Genomic DNA, 17,812 nt, shown 5'->3' on the forward strand with positions numbered 1-17,812 from the left:
TTGGCGGTGGCATGAAAGTCAGTACTGGGAAGAAAGGTTCCACTGTGGGGAGAAGGAGCGCTAGAGTAGAAAACACTTCAACACCTTTCTGTAGGCTACAAGGAGGTCAGAATTCTAATTGTCGGCAACAAGGAGTTCTAGACCTCAGGTGAGTTTTCTGAGAATTACAGTCTCAAAGTTGTATCTGAACGACGGGGATTCCAGTAGTAAATCTTCTGTTCACTGGTTATTCGTTGAAATTAAGAAATGTTTATTTTGAGGGCCAGATTGCTTGGGTTCCTTTATGCAGAGCTTTGTAGACGATGTAGGCAATCATGAATTGGCTCCTTGCCTCAAATTGTAGTTACTTTAGTGCGGTCAGCCGTAGGCATATGTGACCATGCTTTCTCGCCCCGAAAATGATGAGCCTGACACTTACTAATGGTGCATTACCCTAAGAAGTGTTCGTGGAATTTGGCAATACTATGTAGCAGGAAGATGCCACGGTATAGTCTTGCGAGAATGAGCCCTTGAATCACCTGTTAGAAGTATTTTTGGGTGAGGTGTTTGATTCCTCTCAGTAGTCTCAATTGGTGTGGTTCTACCTCAGCTAGCACATGTATGTGAGGTCGCAGGTTGAGGCTTTTATCTAAGAGGAAGCACAGAAATGTTGGCAGTCTGCAATTTCTAGTAGCAAGCACCTATTGCTCCATTGTTGGATAGAGGTCAACCACCAAGACATAACATCTTGTGTTGCTGCTGTGCGTGAACAAAAGAAGCCTGCCTGGATGAGTGGTGCTTTGCAATTATCCCCCAAACCATTCATTTGCTATGTGTTACGGCCATGCCACAAATGAAAAAAATCCTGTTCAATATGCAAAAGGACCTGTTAATTAATTAAATAAATAAATACCTAATAATAGTTAGATCATAAGGATGCACAATTCTGCCAGCACCCCATTGGGCAAGTGCTTCTCTTCCTTATTATTGCATGCTTGTGATACCCTAACCATATCCTAAGAAAATATTATCCATACATTATCACCTATATTTGATTTAATTGTATTGCTTACAATAAACTCACAAACAATGAGATGGTCTGCATTAAATCGTGGTCCTTGAGAAAATGCTAAAGAGGAAATGGCTTGACAATGAAATGGATGCAGTAAATAGTATGGGGTACCTCACTGCAGCTCAACCCAAGAATTGCTCATGGTATAGCATGGAATCAGACCGCAAACGTGTTCTGGCACCTCGCCGGCGTTATGAAGCACTACATATAAATACAAATCAGAACAAATGGCAACCACTAATGCGCATATCCTTGGCTGACAAATTAACTGACTGCGGTCTGCTTTTTCTTGTACATCAAGTCCATTGCTAGTTTACTACGTGTGAAAGAGCTTACTCCTTCCAGATGTAATAGAATCACATGGCTGCTTGGGCAAGATAAAGCTAATAATGTTATTGATCGCTTGCAGATAGCAATAGAATGGGTTCTGATGCATTTTGATCGATATGTTTAACTTTAATGGATTTCTAAAGGCTGGTGAAGATTGTTCTGTTACTTGAGAGCGTGAGAAAACATTTCACAGAAGAGAAACCTCGACTTATAATGGCAACAACCACAACACACGCTCAGCCTCACATAAATGCGCCAGCACTAGGGCTCCGCTGTGTTTGAAGTGTCTTACTGAACAAAGCAGAAACACTTAATTATGGACTTTATTAAGAGCAAAAAGGATGATCTCATGTGTTAAGAAAAACAGTTGAGCTTATAATATGGAAAATAGCATTTTAGAAATATGTTCCCAATTAGACACGGAAGCATTTCTATATAAAATAAAAGGCTCTAGAAATATTTTTTTTTAAAATGAGGGCCGAAAATTTTGGATTTTAGACACGGTGTTTTCAGCCTTCTACCCTCCCCTAAGTATTTTCTCATACGTTGCAATATGTTGGTACCATAGTTGATTAACTTGTGTGTAAAATACACTATATCATTAAAAAGTTCAAAAATAGTTTGTGGTGTTGTTTGCTGTCAAGAGCAGAGGTGGCACTCTGTGATGTCTCTTCCGAAGTCACTATGGCTTCCTGTTTCCAGAACTCCCATATGTACTCTTTTGTCACCACGCTGTCACAGGCTCGCCTCGGAGTGCAAAAAAGCAGCCACCGGATACCTCGATTAAGGCGCAGAATGTGAAAAGCAAATTACTGCGAACGAGCGAAACAATTTGCATATAATGGTTCAGTCATATCTGTAAAAAATATAACTTAAATATAGTTGCATTAATAATACATATTTTAATTAAAAGGCTTGAGGTGCATCTAGCAGGGGAAAAAAAATAATAATTTTCACCGAATTTCACATACTACGATAATTCATGCGCTGTAAATATGCAAAGCTTTGTGCCCATAAGTCAATCAACTGAACCAGCAAAGCAGATATGTACTTATTGCAAGTGTAGCGTCCGTTATGTAACAGTATGTGTGCGCGTAGCTGTGTTTGTTTGTTGGTGTGACTCTCAGTCAGAACCCCTTCCCTCTTCAGTCCCGGAGCACACCCTCCCGGGGGGTTTATTGCTCCGGCCAGACAGTCAACGAGTGTTAATGGCTCCAGAACACGTATTAGTGTTACAGCCACCGGGCTGCTACTGCCGATATTGACCCTGATACAGCTGCGCTTCTGCTTCCGGGTAACGTTTGTTTTGCGAATGGATGCTGGATAGGTCAGGCAAAATAGAGTACCAATTTGAGTCAGCCAATCCCAGGTAAAAAAAGCATTTATAAAAGCAATAGGACTCGTATTTACACGAGCCCTATTGCATTGAAAACAAAAGTGCGGGAGTCGAAAAAGGCACGAACGGGAGGGGGGTGAAAAGTGACCGTCTGCGGGACAGGGCTGGGGGGAACACAAGGAAAAAATAGCATTACAGTAAAGGTGCTGACAGCCTCGCAAGTCTACAAATGACAACATGGCCGTGAAGAGGAGGGACTAACAATGGGAAAACCAATGAGAACACTGCAATCTATGATCTAACCCAATCAAAAAGATGGGCGGAGAGTGGGCAGAGCCTAAATGAAGCTTCCCTAGCATAGTGTATACAGCATGCCTCGTAGAGCGATGGCAGCGCGTTGCACTGCAACGCTATATGCGAGACCTAAACATGGGCTACGCAGAGCCACTGCTCAAAGTCAACATATATAAAATAAGAGAACAAAACCCCAACCCACCCTACAACCCCTACCCCTCCTCCAAACAGCCCTGCATAGAGCTAAACACAAGTCCAAACTATATAGCCCAGAGTTAATCCAGGGCGGGTTGTGCCCCGTCGTCTGGCAGCCGTAACAAGCATAGATATTTAGGGCATGTGAGCTCGTAGAATTCCTGCGTCAATAAAGCTTAAATGGGGAGTGAAAGTCTGCGCCCTTACCGGCAAGTGTAAGTGTTAATTTTTTCCATACCCTGGATGTGCCATAGGTAGGTCAACCAACTCATGTATGTGGGGGACTGTGGGGTCCCCCAGTGTGCAAGTATGTCCTGCATGGCCGTACCCAATGCCATTCCTATCAGTCGACCCCTCCTGGACTTCAGTGGGTATGCCAATGGGTCCGGTACACCCAACAGAATGTGTTCCGGGAATCGGAGCAATCTGGGTGTTTGTCGATTTCATCTAATATTTTTGTCCAATAATTTTGAATGTGGGGACAGTTCCATAATAGGTGAACCAATGTACCTGTCTCCCCGCAATTTCTCCAGCAAACTGCGCTAGAGGATGTGTTAATCTTATGCACCCTGTCCGGCATATCAATCAATCAATCAGGGAATTGTAAGCGCGCTACTCACCCGTGAGGGTCTCAAGGCGCTGAGCCGGGGTCCGCAGATCTGTTTAGCCAAAGAGCCAGGTCTTGAGAGTCTTCCTGAAGGTTTTCAGTGAGGGGGCGCGTCTGATGTCTGCCGGTAGCTCCTTCCAGGTCTTGGCTGAAATGTGAGAGAAGGATCTTCCGCCTGCTCTGGCTCTGTGGATGAGCGGGGTTTCGGCCAGTGCGAGGTTGGAAGATCGGAGGTTTCTTTTGGGTACCTGGAAGTTGATTCTGTCTTTGAGGTATTTGGGTCCGTTGTTGTGTTGGCATTTGTAGGTGTGAGTGAGGGAGCCAGTGGAGACTTCGTAGGTGTTGGCTGCTGAGTTTGTGATGGCAGGATGCTGATGACGAGTCTGGCGGCGGTGTTCTGTATTGTCTGGAGTTTGGGGAGTAGGTACTTGTTGATGCCAGTGTAGAGTGCGTTTCCATAGTCCAGTCTGATGGTGATGAGTGCGTGAGTGACTCTTCCTTGACTCGGGGGGATCCATTTGAAGGTCTTGCGGAGGATGCGGAAGGTGTTGAAGCAGCTGGAGGTGACGTCGTTGACCTGTCGGTTCATGGTGAGTGATGAGTCGAGTGCGATGCCGAGGTTCTTGGCGTGGTCTGAGGGGGTAGGTGGGCTTCCGAGGGCAGTCGGCCACCAGGTGCTGTTCCATGCAGAAAGGGTGGTACCAAGGACGAGGACTTCTATCTTCTCAGCGCTGAGCTTCAGGCAGCTGTTCGTCATCCAGACTGTGATGTCTTGCATTCCTTTCTGGAAGTTGAGTTTAGCAGTGGTGGGGTCTTAGGTGAGGAAGAGGATGAGCTGGTTGTCGTTGGCGTCGGTATCGATGTTGAAGCCGTGTTGTCGGACGAAGGCTGCGAGGGGGGCCATGTCGATGTTGAAGAAGGTAGGGCTCAGTGATGAACCCTGTGGGACTGCGCAGGGGATTTTCGTGGGGTCGGAGAGGAAGGGTGGAAATCTGATCCTTTGGCTTCTTCCAGTGAGGAATGATCAGATGCAGTCCAGGGCTGTTCCTTGTATGCCTGCGTGGTGTAGTCTGGCGACTAGTGTGCGGTGGGAGACGGGGTCGAGTAGGATGAGGGCTGCGCAGTGGCCTTGGTCCAGGAGGGTGCGGATATCGTCTGTGGCGGAGAGTAGGGCGGTCTCTGTGCTGTGGTTGCTTCGGAATCCGGATTGGGATGGGTAGAGGACGGCATTCTCTTCAATGAATCGTATCAGTTTCCTGTTGACTGTTTTCTCCGCAACTTTGGCTGCGAAGGGGAGGAGCGAGATGGGCCGGTTGTTCTTGAGGTTGGTGGGGTCAGCTGTGGGCTTCTTGAGCAGGGGTCTGACTTCTGCGCGCTTTCAGTCGTCTGGGAAGGTGCCTGTTTTGAAGGTGGTGTTGATGGTGCGTTGTCGTTCAGGTGCGATGGCGCCGCAGCTCTGTGGTATATGTGAGGGGGGCAGGGGTCGGTGGGGGCCCCTGAGTGGATGCTTTTTATGGTCTAGGCGGTGTCTTCGGCCGTGATTAGTGTCTAGTTGGAGATGATGGGCTGGCTGGTGTTTCTTTGGGGGGGGGGAGGAGGGGCGTTTGTGGCGCCTGGTGGATGGCCGATGAAGTTGTCATAGAGGTTTTAGATCTTCAGGTGGAAATAGGTTCCAAGCTTGTCGCAGAGGTCTTGGGATTGGGTGATGTCTGTGGCTTCGCTGCGTGGGTTGGTGAATTCTTGAATGACACTGAAAAGTTCCTTAGAGTTGGTGGAGTTGGCCAGGATTGTGTTGTGGGTGAAGTTCCTCTTGGTGGCTCTGATCTGGTTGTGGTAGTCCGTCATGGTGTCCTTGTAGGTGTTGTGGTTTTCGGCTGTCTTGGTGTTTCTCCAGTTCGTCTCCAGGTGTCTGCAGGTGTGTCTGGCTTCTTGGAGAGCGGTGGTGAACCATGCAGCTTTCCTGGGGCATTGTCAGTCGGGGTTGCGTAGCGGAGGGAGCTCATCTGCGCAGTTGGAGATCCAGGTGCGGAGTTCTCTTGCTGCGTCGTTTGCCCAGGTGTGGTTGTCTCGGGTGAGGGTGGAGTTAAGTTGCTTGTCGGTAACCCTGCTTCAGTTCCTTTGTGGTGGGCGTGGGGCTGGTTTGGGTGCCTTGGGTTTGTTGATGGCGAAGTGTATGCAGTGGTGGTCGGTCCATAGCGGCTGCGTTGTGTGGACTCTGTTTCCTGCCGCGAAGATGGAGTCGAGGGTGTGTCCTGCTCTGCGGTTCGGTGTGTTGACGAGTTGTTTAAGTCAGATGCTGGCGAGGTTGTCAGAAAGGATAGTGGAGTTTGGGTCACTGGGTTTGTCGAGGTGGAAGTTCAGGTCTCCAATGAGTATGTCGTTTGTTGAGGCGATGGCGTGGAGTGCGATAAAGTCGGTAATGGTGGTGGCAAAGGGTGTTCGGGGGCCGGGGGGGTCTGTAGTCGAGGGTTCCTTGGAGTGTGTCTTTGGGGGTGATCTGGATCTGGAAGTGCAGGTGTTCGGCGGAGGGGAAGGTTTCGCTAGAAGTGGGTGAGGCAGAGGGCGCTCTTGTGGGCGATGGCGAGGCCCCCTCCTGGGTGGTTGGGGCGGTCTTTCTTCTGGGTCTTGTATTCGTCTGGGTTGGCGGTGCTGATGTCCGGGGCGGAGGTTGCGTAGTCCAGGTCTCTGTGAAGAAGGCGATGTCGGGCGAGAGAGAGTCAAGTAGGTTCCAGATTTCCATGGCGTGTTTGTGTACGGAGCATACATTGAGGAGGATGTATTTTAGGGTGTCGCCGGTGCTGGAGTCGGCGGTGTTGGAGGCCGGAGTGGCGGTGAGGGTCTGGCAGCAGTAGAGGCAGGAGAACTTGCCGTGGGTCTTGTTCGGAGAGGCCTGTTGGCATTCTCTAAGTCTTCCAAGGTTGAGTGCCAGGAGGGTGGTGGTATCGTAGCGATGGGTAGTGGGAGGTCCAGGGTTTCTGGCGCTGGCCGTGGTCAGGTCGCGGACGAGCGCAGACGGGCTTGCCTTTGGCGCGCCTGCTGCGCACGGCCACCATAAAGTAGGGGAGGTGGGAGGGAGGAGAGGCTGGGAGGCGGGAGCGGGGGAATTCCGGGGGGAGGGGCGCAGGGGCAGCAGCAGCGAAAGGAACAGGCAGGCACGAGAAAATAAAAACAGTGGTGGAATTAGAGCAAGACGTATATTACCAATAACTAATTACTTTCGTGAGTGTGTCTGGCAACGCCATGCTGCTGGCAGTGTGGCGTGCCCTGTAACATATGCCCTCTAACTCCTTGTTGCTGAGGGATCTCCCTATATCCCTTTTCCCCACGTCCGGCATGGTATGAATGTGTATTTCGAGCGTTCAGCAACTTCTATAGGTCGGAGATTATTCCCTTTTAAGAGGACTTTGACAACAGCCCCCTCTCATAAGAGGTGAGATGTCGACTAGCTGCAGCTCTGTTGTGTGGCTGTAGGACCCAGTGTCTAAGCTGTATGTACCGTATGCGCTCTGTCTCGGGAATGCCATAGTCTGTTTTTATTTGTGGGAATGAAAGTACCCTTCGACATCAGAAAAGTGGCCCATGGAGCGGCACTGGGACTGACGCCATGCTAGAATTGTTGTTTCCCCTAATCCTGGCTCAAAGTCTAAGTTATCAAACAGTGGGGTCAGGGGGGAGCAGAAATGTTGTGAGCTGGTGCTTAAGGTTAGTCTGATCCCATGTTGACATGGTTGTCCGTGTGATGTCAGATACATAGAGGCTCCGGGGTCTATGGGCTTTCTTTAATAATGGAATCTTCATCAACGAGGTATGCACCACCGCCCTATCCTGAAATAGCCAATGTCTCACCGATTCCGTTCAATCCATTCTACTAGGTGCCTTAACTGCGCCGCTTGAAAGTATAACTGGAGGTTAGGTATGCCCAGCCCACCCTGATAGGGCAGTAAGAGGCTGAAACTCTTTTTCATCCTAGGTTTACGGCCCTGCCATATGACGTGCATGATTTCCGCTTGCAATTTGGGGATCATACCCGAAGGTGGGTGCAAAGGAAGAGCCTGGAACAGATGCAGAATCCGCCTCTGGACACAGCATAAGCGAGTCCTAACCCCTAAGCGGTGCCCCTCCAGTCCTGGACCATTAGTGGTGGTGTTAAAGGTGTCTAGATAGCCAAAATCCAAAACTTAGGACTTGAAATATTTGGGCCTAAAAGCTCCACTGGGAATTGAGATGACAACAGGACCAATCTGCTAGTCTATCTGCCCAAGGTACATCACTAGTCGGTATGACTTCATGGCAGCTCTCACTACGTTCTTCTCTGCAGTAGCAAATCATGTTCAGTGGTCCTTTACAGAAGGGGTATCTGGCCTCGTAGAGCCCTCGTCAGCGACAGCCTCCTGCATCATCCAGCTGAAGGGTTTCAACTTCCAAAAGATAGACTAAAGGCCTGCTAACAAAATTGGCGGATGGGATACTCCGTCACAAACGTGAGGATATTCTGTCTGCCATATTCCAACTTCCATAGGATATAATGGAACCTTTAATATGACGAATGGGATATCCGTCATTTTTGTGACGGAGTATCCCATCTGTCAAGATCGTAATCAGGCCCATAGTCCGAACATGGAAATCTTCACTGGGACTTTAGCCAGAGGCTCCCTGAACGACAACGCCTCCTCCTTGGACACCGCCTGCAGCTTTGCCCCGCTGAGCTTTACCTTATCCAGATACTTTTTTCTTAAATGACTTTCAAGTCCAAAGGTAAGCGCTGATCGGGCCAATCCACTTTTGGTATTCGATCCACATTCAGTTATGGTCTGCCAAATTTTTCGACTTTGACCCGATCTTGCGTGACAAGATGTCCGCGGTTGGCACTCTGGCTCTACTGATAGGATTTTTTCTAATTTTGTTTTCAAATAATTTGCTAAAATGTACTCTAGTCTTCTAAATTGGTATGGGATTTGTTTAGTGTTGTGTTTTCAGTTTATTCCAGTTTGTGTGCTGCATATATACTTTACACAGTAACTCTAACTTAAGCATAACTGCTTTTGTGCCAAGCTAACAGACGGTTAAGCGGGATCAGCATCAACAACGCAGGCTAAACCACACGTGACATTTCAACACAAGCGGAACAACGCTTGCCTTAAACATGTATATGCATTAACCACGCACATGTAATTTCTTACAGACACAGATGGGGATCTTCCTGGGTCTCAGATAGAGGGGCAGGAAGGAGGCTTGAGGTGAGATATTCTGATGAGACACCTCCAGCAGCCTGCTTGGGGGAACAATGTTGTCTAGAAACAGCAGTGCAAAGTAACTTGTGAGATATAAGCAACCCTGACCCAAAAATATAATGGGGAGGAAGTTGAAGAGGGGGAAGGGGATAGGAGAGTTCAGAAAAATTAATTTGTATTATTTATCTTGGGAAAAAAAGCTTTCAAATGAATAAGTTCATTCTTTAACTAGCCAAGCGATCCCCAGGGAGAGAAGAGTGGGATATCACTTATCATCTTATGCACAATGGAGAGTGAGAGAAAAGCAGGTCAGTTGCATTCTCCCGGGTACAATCGCATCACATATAAGCAACTGCTGCTGTCTATATATCCCAAGGGATGTCAAGACTGCCAGATAAAGAGGAAGAAAGCGTGAAAGTGGTCCCGCAGGGGTTTAGTGCTCTCCCTCCAAATGATCTTCAGGCGATGGGATATCCAAAGATATTGTAGAAGACTTCTCACTCACTTATCGTGACATGCTTCATCATAGACGTCTTTCCACACCCAGGTAAGATGGTACTACCTAGGCGGACTCAACTAAAGATTGTTGTGGAAGCAAAAACTGGCCATGCAGGGAACCAGATGAGTGATGTTAAAAATACCTTCAGGTTTACCCAAACGACATGTTTATTAGGTCGGTACCTTCGGTAATGGATAAAAATGTGAAACCAAGTATATAGAATGAAGAATTCACGGTGGAAGCAGCCTTTCTTGATTTAAGCCAGGTATAACGTCCCCCTATGTGAATACAGGTGAGTCCATTAGACCTCATTCTTATGCATGAAATGCGTGCTTTTTTTCTAGAGCAGGGATACTTAGGAGTAGATATTCAGCCCTGAAGAAGGCCCCAGACCCATGTGGGCTCAGAGTGTGGGTCGAAACATGTTGGCACTTTAAAGGGGGTATCACTGAACCAATACAATCAGAGAAACCCCGCTTGTTTCACGTTTGTATCCCATACCCCAGGTACCCACCTAATAATCATCGTTTGGATATACCTGAAGGTATTTTTAACATCACTCATATGGTTCACTGCATGGCACAACATCATTGGTTGAGTCCGCCCAGGTAGTACCATCATATCTGGGTGTGGAAAGACGCCTACGATGAAGCATGTCACGATAAGTGAGTGAGGCGTATTCTCCAATATCTTTGGATACCCCATCGTCCGAAGCTAAATTGGAGGGAGAGCAATAAACCCCTACGGGACCGCTTTCACTCTAGGGATATATAGACAGCAGTAGTTGATTATATATGTGATGCGATATCACTTATCATACCATTTAAGTTTAACAAAATAACAGCTCTTCTCACAAAATTATAATAATACCCAAAGTGAATAGAAATAAGAGTGATGCCACAACTAGCACTTTACAGGGTGTGCACTTTCAGCCATGACACAATAAGTGGCATGCCTAATCATACAAGAGGAAATAAAACACTAATGATTGCTGTTCTTGCTAAAGTCAATGATTAGCTAAATGTCAACAGCGTTCAGTATGACTGGCACTTCCAAGATTAGTGCTTTTCAGTGATGAGAGTTAGCTGCAGAAAGGGCTTTTTGTCTGACAACAAATGAGGCCATGAATTTCAATGCTGTAGGGAGCTACAGTGAGGAAAACATACAGGACTGAAAGAGAACTGAAAGCAAAAGACCTACCATAATTACCTGTAGTTTTTCTTTGAACAATGCCACACATAGTCTCTAACCCTTGACAAGGGATTATGTCTTTAGGGGAACAATACGACGAGCTCCTTGAATAGCAAGCGTCACACAACACTCCATTTGGAATGATATTGGTTTTGAGAACTAAAAGGAAAGAAGAAAGAGATGGTCAGCATCCTTTTGGATATATGATTTATGAGCTTTGAGCAGTAGTGCGTAGTCCTTCTCTTGCCCAAGCTGGGAACAGTCTGCGACCCTAAAGTGCAATGCTGAAGTAACATTTTGAATCTCTTCCCTAGAAAGCAATCATTCGCTAGGAGCTCCTAGAGTTCAGTATGTGCCAGCTACCATTCACTTTGTAACCAGTACACATCACATTAGGACTGTCAAGAACTAAAAGAAGCTACTAATCAATGACTGAATGAAGACTTTCATTAATTTGCTTAATCAAAACTGTTAGACTTGGGGGTCTCTAGTTGGCACAGGTATGCACTTGTGACAAATAGGGACCCTTGCCTCTAGTTAGGGTAATGGGGTACACTCCTAAAATAACCCTTGCTCACCCCCTTGGTAGCTTGGCACGAGCAGACAGGCTTATCTCAGAGGCAGTGTGTAAAGCATTTGTGAATACATACAGGAATCAAGTGACAACACTACAGATGGACACCACACAGGTTTTATATAAAAAATAAGTATTCTTTATATAGATTTATCACAAGACCATTAAACAACAAAAACACACAAAACTGTTACTTTAGATGGTAGAATTTAGCTTAGTTCTCTTTAGTTCTTAAATGCGACACTTTGAGTCAATGTACCTTTCAGATGCGACATGCAGGGCAACAAAAGTGTTGCAACGATGTTGATGCGTTGAAGATTTTGGTGCAAAGAAATAAAGACGTGAAGATCTTCCCGATGCGGCGCGCTTCTCTGATACTGTGAGAAGACTCGACTCGATGCTTCAGCTGCAGTGGCGACACCCTTTACGCGATGCGACGACAGCGTCCTTGGCAGCGGCACTCTTCTCCGATGATGCGAGACGCTTCCGCTCGGTGCAATGCTGCAGCGGCGTCACCCCTTTACGCAATGTGACGACAGCAGCTCCGACGGCGGCACGCTTCTCCGTGGATGCGAGGCGCTTTTCTTGATGCGGTGCAATGCGGCAACTATGATGGCTGCGATGGCGACATGCTTCTTCCTCGATGCGAGACTCTTCTCTTGATGCGGTGCAATGCGTCAGCTAAGATGGCTGCGATGGCGACACGCTTCTTGGGCGTTGCGGGACACTTCCTGGATGATGCGAGGCGGCGATACACTTGACGAGATGCGACGACAACAGCTCCGGCAGCGGCACGCTTCTCCTTCTTGAGTCGCGCTTCCAGCTCCTTGCGACACGCAGTCCCTCAGAAGGCCCAACAACAGCAGCAGGCACTTCCAAAGAACTCTGGGGAGTGAAGTCTGTTGTTCCTGAGACTTCAGCAGGAGGCAAGCTCTTTTCCAAGCCCTTGGAGATCCTTCACAAGTTGAGCAAAAGTACACACAAAGTTCCTTTCTCCTCTCTTTGGCAGTAGGCAACCACTGCAGGCCAATCCCCCAGTTTCAGGGATAGTTCCTCCTCAGCTTCTTCTTGGTTCCTCTCCTCAGCAGTGTTCTTCTTGTTTTCCCAAAGTGATCTAAATTCTTGGGATCAGGGTCCCAATACTTATACCCCAAAATCCTTTGTCCTCTGAGGGCAGAGGGGCCTTTGCCTTGTTCAAACCGGTTCTGGTCAGTCCTGGAGCACTTTGTTTACCTGACTCCTTCTTTCCTTTCAGAGTGCAGGGCAGAGACATCAGACGCACCACAGGAGGTGGAGCCAGCATTGTGGAGTGAAGGCACAGCCCTATTCAGGTCCGAGGTGCAACTCCTCCCAACCATCTAGATGCAGATCTCTCTATTCACCACTGGGACACCTCACCCTGTCTCTTGGAATTCCCCAGCCCTGTCACTCAAACTCCAGACAGGGAATACACAGCCTAGCCGAGGCAGGTTTGAATGGTTAGACAAGAAAATGCCTACTTTCTAAAAGTGGCATTTTCAAACATAGAATGTTAAAACCAACTTCACTAAAAGATGTATTTTATAATTCTGAGTTCAGGCATACTAAATTCGAATTTCTACCATGTTCCCTGAGTCAGTTAGGATTATAAAATGTAATAATCAAACTGCCCATTCTGGCCTATGGAGAACAGGTAGCCTTGCAATAGTGAAAAACGAAAATGGCTGTAATTCACTATTAGAACATGCCACACACATCAGGGCATGTCCTACCTTTTCCTTACAATGCACCCTGCCCTTGGGCCTACCATAGGGGTGTCTGAAATGAAGAAAAGGGAAGGTTTAGGGACGGACAAGTGGGTGCACTTGCCCAGTCAGCATGACAGTACCAGACTGCACGCAGGCTCTGCAATGGCAGACCTTAGAAACACTTTTTTTTTTTTTATTTGTTTATTGGTTTTTAATTACAGCCACATATACAAGGGTGGACAACATGTTCAGGATACACAACATTGCAGCTGGGCAGTCATAGATGTACAGTACAATTAAGTAACACTTTCTTGTCCAACACGTCTATTCAACTCCAGTTCAACTGTAGGCGACACACATGGCTCTCCTCTATACTTATTCCATTGCAACCACTTCTTATCCCATTTTTTGGGGCACCCCCTCATCTTAAAAACCTCAGTTTCTGCAAGCATACATCTGTCCATTTCCCTAGCCCATAGGGTGACGAACGGTGGGTCTGTGCCCCCCCCCAACTTCTTGCCAGTTCTCGTTTAACCAATGTGTACCCCAGTGTTGTGAATTGCTGTTCAACATCCGTGAGGTCAGTCGCCTCCCATATGTTTAATATACCCAGTTGTGGCTTCAATACTATTTCTTTCCTTAAAGCCGTCTGCATATGGGTTGGCGCTCCCTCCCAAAGGGCACGTATCTTTGGGCAACTGCATAACGTATGATAAAATGTGGCCTGCTGTCCACATCCCCTCATACAGAGATCGTCAGGTCTGGCACCTATTTTCGCCAGAACTACCCCTGTGATGTATGATCGGTGAAGTACCCTAAGCTGGATCAGCCGAAATCTAAGGGTGATGGCCACTTCTCGGGGGGACATGAGAGCCAACTGCCAGTCTTCATCATCTATCGGGCCTAGGTCATCCTGCCATCGCTCTCTGAGTTTTGGAAAGGTGTTTGGTAGATTATTACTTAGCTTCTTCTAAGTCAGGGATATTGCCTTTGAAACGAGGGGCCCGTCCAACAAGCGGTCTTCTAGTGGGGACGAGTGTGGTATATCTTTGAGACGGAAAGGCCGCCCGTATCGCATGACTGATTTGTAAATATCTGTACTGTTCCCCTTGGGCCAGATGATATTGCCTCTGAAGGTCCCCAAACGTAAGCATGGCTCCCTTCTTCACCAAATCCTTCACCGCGGAGATACCAATGAGGTCCCATTTGTCGAAACCGGGCTGATAACATAACATGCCCAACTTCTGGGTGTACCATAACGGCGTCGCCTGTGAGAGGACTCCTGCCCATCCCAGTCTAGCGTTGTCTATGCACCATATCTCCAGTGTATGCTGGGTCGGTGCAAAAAATGTCCCCCTACTTTTCCTATCACTGGCATATAGGGCCCCTAGATATCCAGAACAATCAGTTTGGTAGCGGTCCAGAGCATATGCTGGGTCGCCAGGTGAGCAATATATCCAATGGTTAACGGTCACTATCTGCACCGCCCAATAGTAGAGTTGCAGGTCAGGGAGAGCCATGAATACATTATACCAGCCTTTGGTCAGTTTCGTCAGTGCTATCCTGGGGGCCTTCCCATCCCACAACAGCGTTCGGATTTCACCTTCGATCGCCCTAAAGTACGAGTCTGGGACTCTGTGTGGACAGTTTTGGAGTATGTAAAGAAAACGACGGAGGGCCAGCATTTTAAAGAGCGCAGCTCGCCCCACCAGTATGACAGGCAGAGTTCTCCAGTGCTTCACATCTGCTTGTAACCGAGCCAAGGAGGGGGGGGGGGGGGTCAGATTGGATCTGTAGAAACAGATCGGGTTTGATGTGATAAAAACCCCGAGATATCGAAACCCCTCCTCAGCCACCGCCACCGTGCATTCAGCCGGAAGTCGGGGGACTTGTCCCCTCAGCATAAACAATACCGACTTGTGCCAATTGATCGCATACCCCGAGTACTTACCGAAATTCGTGAAGATGTCAAGGACTAAGCTTATTGATTTATAAGGGGTGGCTAAGTATAACAGTATGTCATCTGCGTATAAGGAGATGCGATCTTCTACTCCGTCCGCCCACCGCAGCCCCCTCACCATCACATCTCCACGAACCCAGGCCGCAAGGGGCTCCAACAGAAGCGAGAATATCAGCGGAGAGAGCAGGCAGCCTTGCCTAGTACCTCTCCTTAACTGGAATGTTCGGGATGTATAACTGTTAACCCTCACTTGTCCCAGCACATCCGTGTATAGAAACTTTACCCATGCTATGAATTTCCGGCCCAGTCTCACCTTTTCCAGAACTTCAAATAGATACGGCCATTCTATAGAATCAAATGCCATCGAGGCGTCCAGGAATAACACCGCCGCATCCTCCTCAATGTAGTTCCTGCGGGCCATCACATTATGTTGATGTCGTATATTAAGGGCCGTATTCCTTCCCGGCATAAAGCCAGATTGGTCCGGATGGATCAATGATGTAATAACCGTCGCCAGCCAATTCGCCAGAACTTTTGCCAGCACTTTTGCCTCTAGACACACTTTTACAGGCTGCTTCTGTGGGTGGCACAACCAGTGCTGCAAGCCCACCAGCAGCATTTGGATTTACAAGCCCTGGGCACTCCTGGTGCACTGTACTAGGGTCTGACAGGTAAACCAAACCAACCAATCATGGAATCACAAATTCATACAATAATTTACAATTGGGAGCACTTGCACTGTGGCACTGGACAGCAGTGGCACAGTGCCCTGAGCAACTAACACCAGCAAAAACATATGAGGCAACAGCGAAAAATGGAAGGGAGACCCACGCCAATGTGCCAGGTCTAACAAAAACCATTACAAAGTTCCATAAATGCTTAAACAGATTAACAGATCTGTACATCTCACTTACACTTGCCTTTCAGAAAAAACTGCAAAAAAATACACTATAGTGAATTGTTTTAGCTAACATGAAGGGACGTTTCATGTCTATAAAGCACTCAGAGGCGAAGATTATGATTTACTTTCTTCTTTTATTTAGCTCAGCAGTCAACAACAAATAACTACAACACCGCAAAGAACTTCAATTCCCATGAGTCCAAGCACTTGAGAAAGAGAAGGCTCCACCAATCAGGCAGTTCAGGCACCAGATACAGCCATCTTCAATGAAAGGCACTTCCCTTTCATCCTGCTCAAACCCTCAGATCCATATCTTAATTATTGCAAGTTTTTTTTCTGATCATTCCAGGTCAAAAGAAAAAATCATTACCCATTCAGCACTAATAGAACACCCAAAAGTGTACGACAATGCTTAACAATCAGGCAGTTAAACATCACTTCAGAGAGCATTAAACTACTACAACATAATTCAGAAAAAAATATACTCATCCCAGCTATCGTCCAGAACCAAAAATGAACTGGGGGTGGTGAGAACACTCATCAGTCATATTTGGGAAGCATAATCTTTGCCTCTAAGTCCTTAATAGAATTGAAACTTTCCCTCATGTTAGCTTGGAAATGTTTAATTCTATGTCAGGTCTGGAGGCTTCAGATTATGCTTTTCAAAGCTTACTCACCACCATTGCCCCCATATTTACGACTGGCTTACAGTATAACGTTTTGAATGTAGAGTGCGAGGACCAACCTGCTGCCTTGAGAATGTCCTCCAACTTTCTCTCCGCTACCAAGGCTTTAGATGACATGCCTCCTCTTGCTGAGTAAGCTCCAAAAGATGCGCTATCAATGCCCACTGCTGACATCACCTAGCGCACCTACCTGGTGATTATTAGGGGTGGGCGGAATTTGCAAAATCCACTTTCGCAAATTATCGCGAAAATGTTAAAAATTATCGCAAACACGCGGAAATATCGCGAAGATGCGGAAGTTTTTTTCCCGCATGTTCGCGAGATTTTCTGCATGGTTGCGGCTCGCCAACTTACCCATGTGGTGGCTCGCGGGCGCGGCCATCTTGTTTTCAGTTGTCTCGTGGTGCATGATCGTGAGAAGAAAGACGTGATCGCGCGACGCATGACGTCACTGCGGGCGCGAACTGTTGCGAGACAGCGCAAATGGCTAAAAACAATACAACATCTCATGGAGAACGCGACCGGATCAAGAAAACTTGTCGGCGAATGCAGGGATTCAGGTAAGGCGATCGCGCGCGAGCGAGGAACCAAATTATCGCTAAGCTGCGGAATGTGGAAATTTTGACATTTTCGCGCTTTCCGCGGAACGCGAAAATGTCAAATTATCGCAATTTCCGCGAACGGAACGACATTTTCGCCCAGGCCTAGTGATTATGGGGGAGGTAACCGGATGAAAAGGCTTTTTCAATGAGATCAACTACTGGCTGGTACCTGCAGGTCTGAGGTCCTCTGTGAGCTCCTCACACGCTTTAATACAGCACACCATGTCACGTTTGGGGCGATCTGTAAAATGGACATTCAGAATGCTAGTCTTGGTGATCCTAGACACAATAAATGTAACCCCATAGGGCGAAAAGATTCTAGGGGTTGAATCTAACATCCTCACATCTGAGACATGCTTGCAAGAAATCAAACATAAAAGCAAAGCCAGCTTACCTGTAAGTTCTTTCCAGGATAGATAAGTGATATCCTGCCAAGACTTAAAAAGGTGCAAGACCAGGCTGACATCCCATAGTTGAGAATAACTACATTGTGGAGGGTTAGAGAGCCGCAATCCCCTCAACAGCTTGCACACCAAAGAATTTTCTCCATCGGAACCACCAACAATGGTTCATGACCTGCTGAAATCACGGATCTAACAGTATTAATTAATCCGTATGCCAGACCTTT

General features: G+C 47.3%; 1 protein-coding gene across 5 annotated transcripts in view; it reads right to left on the reverse strand.

The window, feature by feature from the left end:
* The window catches only part of LOC146808892 (phospholipase A2 inhibitor gamma subunit B-like), a 460,033-nt gene that overhangs the window by 27,824 nt on the left and 414,397 nt on the right, over positions 1-17,812 (reverse strand). For 3 of the 5 annotated variants that reach the window (XM_085615705.1, XM_085615707.1, XM_085615703.1), the window contains one exon: positions 10,744-10,893. In XM_085615705.1, the coding sequence (XP_085471831.1) occupies positions 10,744-10,893 (150 nt within the window). The remainder of the gene's footprint in view (positions 1-10,743; positions 10,894-17,812) is intronic. The other 2 variants (XM_085615706.1, XM_085615704.1) reach the window with 1 other exon arrangement.

The sequence above is a fragment of the Triturus cristatus genome, chromosome 7 (genome assembly GCF_964204655.1).
Source record: "Triturus cristatus chromosome 7, aTriCri1.1, whole genome shotgun sequence".
In the NCBI taxonomy this organism is placed as follows: Eukaryota; Metazoa; Chordata; class Amphibia; order Caudata; family Salamandridae; genus Triturus; species Triturus cristatus.